The 4402-nt window shown below is 38.3% G+C and overlaps 1 protein-coding gene across 3 annotated transcripts in view; it reads left to right on the top strand.

Annotated features, from left to right (window-relative positions):
- sult4a1 (sulfotransferase family 4A, member 1) overlaps positions 1–3685 on the top strand; it is a 42346-nt gene extending 38661 nt beyond the window's left edge. For 2 of the 3 annotated variants that reach the window (XM_017302928.1, XM_017302927.1), the window contains 2 exons: positions 937–1075; positions 3244–3685. In XM_017302928.1, the coding sequence (XP_017158417.1) occupies positions 937–1075; positions 3244–3356 (252 nt within the window). In that variant the 3' untranslated portion in view covers positions 3357–3685. Of the gene's footprint in view, positions 1–936; positions 1076–3064; positions 3125–3243 lie in introns of all 3 variants that reach the window. The other variant, XR_001776228.1, reaches the window with a different exon arrangement.
- The last annotated feature ends 717 nt before the right edge of the window (positions 3686–4402 follow it).

Below are 4402 nucleotides of genomic sequence, written 5' to 3'. Positions count from 1 at the left end.
TATAAATATGGAATTGTCTGATAATTAACTCTACAATGATGTAAAGTTACATATAAACGGAGTTGAAATCGATATAATTTATGAGACAACATTGCAACATCAACACAGCAGGAGCCCCAAGTGGAGAATCGGCAACACAGGAGGCAGGGAGGGGAAATGAGAAAAAAACAACATGAAAACATTTCAGGATCATGAAACACTCTCTAGCCTACTGAAGTGATTAACTATTTAACTTTGCCTCATCCTGGGACTTCTCCCTCCCACAGAATTCACAATAAGAGGAGTAATAAATGAATAAATTCCAGTAAAATCTGTCCTGGCACCATTCTAAATGAAAGCATCAAATGCAGCTCAGATATATCAGCTTCCAACCTGTTCATGTTATGTAACATTATTCCAGTGTTTTCTGCATGACTCAGAGCTGCTGTGAAGCAGCAATCAGGGCTTGATCTTTTATTGCTCCAAATCTCTCCCAGCGTAGTAAACATTCTTCCTGGTGATTTTATGTGAAGTGAGTCTCACAGCTGCTTCTGTGGCTGAGCAGAGAAATGAATGAGAAAAAACAAGTGTCAAATGTTCATTTTATTAGTGAAAATATTGTTTTGAACTACAAAAGGAAAAAAAAAGAAATCATACATATGTATACATTGTTAGTACAGAATCAGTTTCTTGTATTACCGGTGAAAACCTCTTTAGTAGAAAGTTCATCCTTAGCAATAACAAAGTGACTCAAATTCAAAATGGCCTTTCACGATACAGGTATGTGTGATTATGTTGATATATTTTACTGTCCCAACATGACAAATTTGTTCAAACAAAACTGTTTTGTGTCAGAGAGGTAGTGAAACCATCTGAAGGTTTGGAGATTGCAGTTAGCTTTGTGCACAGAGCTAACTGCTGCTCCAATGTGATGCTGCAGTTTGTGTTCCCTCCCAGGACCTGGGGACGATGGTGGAGCATCTGGCCCGGTTCCTCGGTGTTTCTTGTGATAAAACTCAGCTGGAAGTTCTGGTGGAAAACTGCAACCAACTGATTGAGCAATGCTGCAAATCTGAGGCGCTGTCTATCTCTAGCTGTGAGTGAGCATGCAACAGACGGCCTCTTAAAGTTCTCAACTTGTTTTTTACCATTACTTAGATTTGTTTTAAGAGCCTGTGTGGAACCGTTAAGTTATCAAATCCTCTAATTACTTATTTTAAGATTTCCCTGTTTCTTTTTAAATTTCTGCCTGGTTCACTGTAATTTCACCAGGTCTGAATGTGCAGTTTACCACTTTGTTAAAGTCACTGCAGGTGACTGGTTTACCAGATGAATATCTGGTAAACCAGCTGTATCTTTATCCCCACTGATTATTTATTACATTTTTAGCTAAATTTCCAGCAGACAAGTTTTTGTCAAAGAGCACTAAAAACAAGGTAACAAATAAGTCTCACTAGAAAGCCTTAGTCAACTTTTAAAATCCCAAAACAGAATAGTAATTCTAAAATACCTTTGGTCATCTTAGTAGCTTGGCTTTATGAAAGCGGATTCAAAAATAAAGAATTGTTCATTGTTCCCAAAACTGAGAACTTGAGTTTGATGGAAGAAATCTACATGGACCACTGAGGGAGATGAGAATCAAACAGAACTACATAGGGAGGCAATGACCTGACTTGTCTTCAGAAGTCATCGTTTTACCTAATGCACCTAATTATCTGATACAGCTGTTCTGTTTGTGGCCTCAGAGGTTCTGTAGAGAACATTAGTGAACAAACAGCATCATGAAGGAGTGGAGCCGACAGGTCATCCAATCTGACTGAGCTCAGACTGTTTAGCAAAAAAAAAGGGCAACAAAATTCAAAGCTATTAGAGAATTACCTTAAGAAGGGATACAATTCAAACATTTTAAAAACCATTTATCATGTTATTTCCTCTTTACCAATTAAAAACATTATGATTGCAAAGTACAGGTATGAAAAGTATTAAAAGGGGAGGAGGGAGAGGAATAAGTTTACAAGTGAATGTGTGGAATTTCATCTAGAAATGTCAGTGATTTTCCATTTTTCTTGGGAGCTCCTGTCATTATATTGATCCCAACAGTTAAACCTACAACATTATGTTCACCCAAAGTTTACAAAAACTCCCTGAATCCCATCATGCAGTCCAGAGTAAATATATATTCCCAATCAGCTCATCCATCGGTGGATGTTCATTTACAAACCCAAACAAAAAAAACTATTATTGGAAATTTTATCTCTTAGGTAAATCCAGACAAATGCGTTTGCATTAGCAAATGATGAATTGTAATTTATACCTCTTTATAACTCTTCAATTCATTCACAAATGAATGAATTCAAGACAGGCTTTAATTCTTTCATTTGGTTATGTGAAATATTTTTCTCTTCAGCACCATTTCCATGAAAGCTTTTTTTAATTTCATTTTGTCCTCATGGAGTTTTTTCAACACTAACACAAGCTGTCCAACTTTATCGAATCTTCACATTTTTTGCTTCTTTTTTCTTCACTGTGGATGTTAGCGTAGTTATTTTTATACAGTGTGTTCATCCCTGACAGTCCATCAGGGTTGAGTAGACTTTCACCAAATCAAAAGTGCTAAAATAGATTTATGAATACAGGGTCTTCAGACTAGTGATACATAGGTTCCATCAGACTTCGGTTTAAGTCAGCCGTGTTGGTATTCAGTTACCTTCTCCATAAGACCTGAACCAAATGAGCTGTTTGTTACCAGGCTTAATCAGACTTGGTGCTGTTGAGGGAATTCAGCCATCTTGGTTCCAGTGTGTTGGAGGAGGACAGTGGGTCTGGAGGACAGGAGGACCTCCTGGTTTCAAGCCAGCTCACTGAATTCCTGAAATTGCTCTCCAACTCCCTTTGAGAGGCTGTTCCACCCTCTTGTGGACATGTTTGACTTGCACCATGTAGTCCATTTTGAACCACCTACCCAGTCTGTTTTTGTTTAAGCCATTTGTCCTTGTACACATTTTTCTTTTTCAAATTTTGAGTTGCCATTCATTTTACTTCTCCTTTTTCTGTTTTCCTATTGTTTTCTTATCTTTTCATTCAGTGAGTTGAAATCTGGTGTCTGACCTGTTGTTCTGATCTGTGTCAAATCACGTCGCATCAGGTAAGCTGAGCTATTCCACGGGATGGCTGCGCTCACCCTGCAGCTAGATCAGTGTAACTAAACTGTGATCACACACAACCCAGTGAATCTGGTTCTAACATTCTCTCCTCTCTCTGCAGGTCGTGTAGGTGTGTGGAGGGACGTCTTCACTGTGTCCATGAATGAGACATTTGATGCTTATTACAGACAGAAGATGGCCAAATCTGACCTAAGCTTTGACTTCTACCTGTGAGGACAGCTGTACCTCTCTCACCAAAGACTCTCACTCCCCTAATACCCAAAGACTCTCACTCCCCTAATACCACTGAAGTGATCACTCAAGTGATCATATCTTGAAGAAATTCATGCTTCTGCATCTCCATCAGCTCAATCAATCTGAAGTTTAACTGTCTGAGAGTAGATTGACCTTCTAAAAAGGTTCCACAGAAATCACACTTGGAACCAAACAGAAATCACTGTGTAACTTCTAAAATATCAATGATCAGTAGGCCTGTCACAATAACAAATTTAGCTGAGCAATTTATTGTGTAAAAAAATAATTGCGATTAAACGATAATATTGTTTTAAGACCTTTTGACACTGATTTAATGGAAATAATGTAATAATGCATGTGATTTCCTGCCATAGATAGATACACTTTATTTTCAAAAGAGCACATAACACTGGAACTGATAAACTAAATAAACAAAACAACCAAAAACAAAAATAAAATGGGATTCTCAGTCTCCATTAACAAAAAACATACTTGAATAAAAACTAAACAACCTAAAGTCGAAGTGAAAATAAATACTGCATTCAACCAAAAGAGTGCAGATTATGAAGTCTGTATACTATACTGCACTTCAGTAATCCCTAGATTTAAATGGAGAAGATGGGCACATCCTAACGCAGTAGTTCACACTACACGATTTTTTTTGCCCCTATTTTCCCCTTACGACAATCTTAGAGCGTTGACCATCTAAGATTGTCGCTGGTGATTTCGTAACCGATAATCCTGTAGTGTGATTTAGATCGTCGTGGCCGCTCCGATCTAAATCAGGGGTTTTCCCCGACTGGGAGCGTTAAAGCTGAATGGTAGCCAATCAGAAAGCGCCGAGGAGAATCCGCGTCAGTCCAAATATCCACAGGGGAAATTGCGGAGGGGAATCCCAAACAGCTGACACGGCGCAACCCGAAGTCCAGCGGACATTGGAGATGATATGTGGAAACAATATTAATATTTACAGTATTTAACATTTCGTGCAAAGAATATAGAAATGACAAGGGAAGGAGTTGGAG

The sequence above is a fragment of the Poecilia reticulata genome, linkage group LG23 (assembly GCF_000633615.1).
Source record: "Poecilia reticulata strain Guanapo linkage group LG23, Guppy_female_1.0+MT, whole genome shotgun sequence".
Lineage (NCBI taxonomy): Eukaryota > Metazoa > Chordata > Actinopteri > Cyprinodontiformes > Poeciliidae > Poecilia > Poecilia reticulata.
This window is presented reverse-complemented; position numbering and strand designations above follow the sequence as displayed.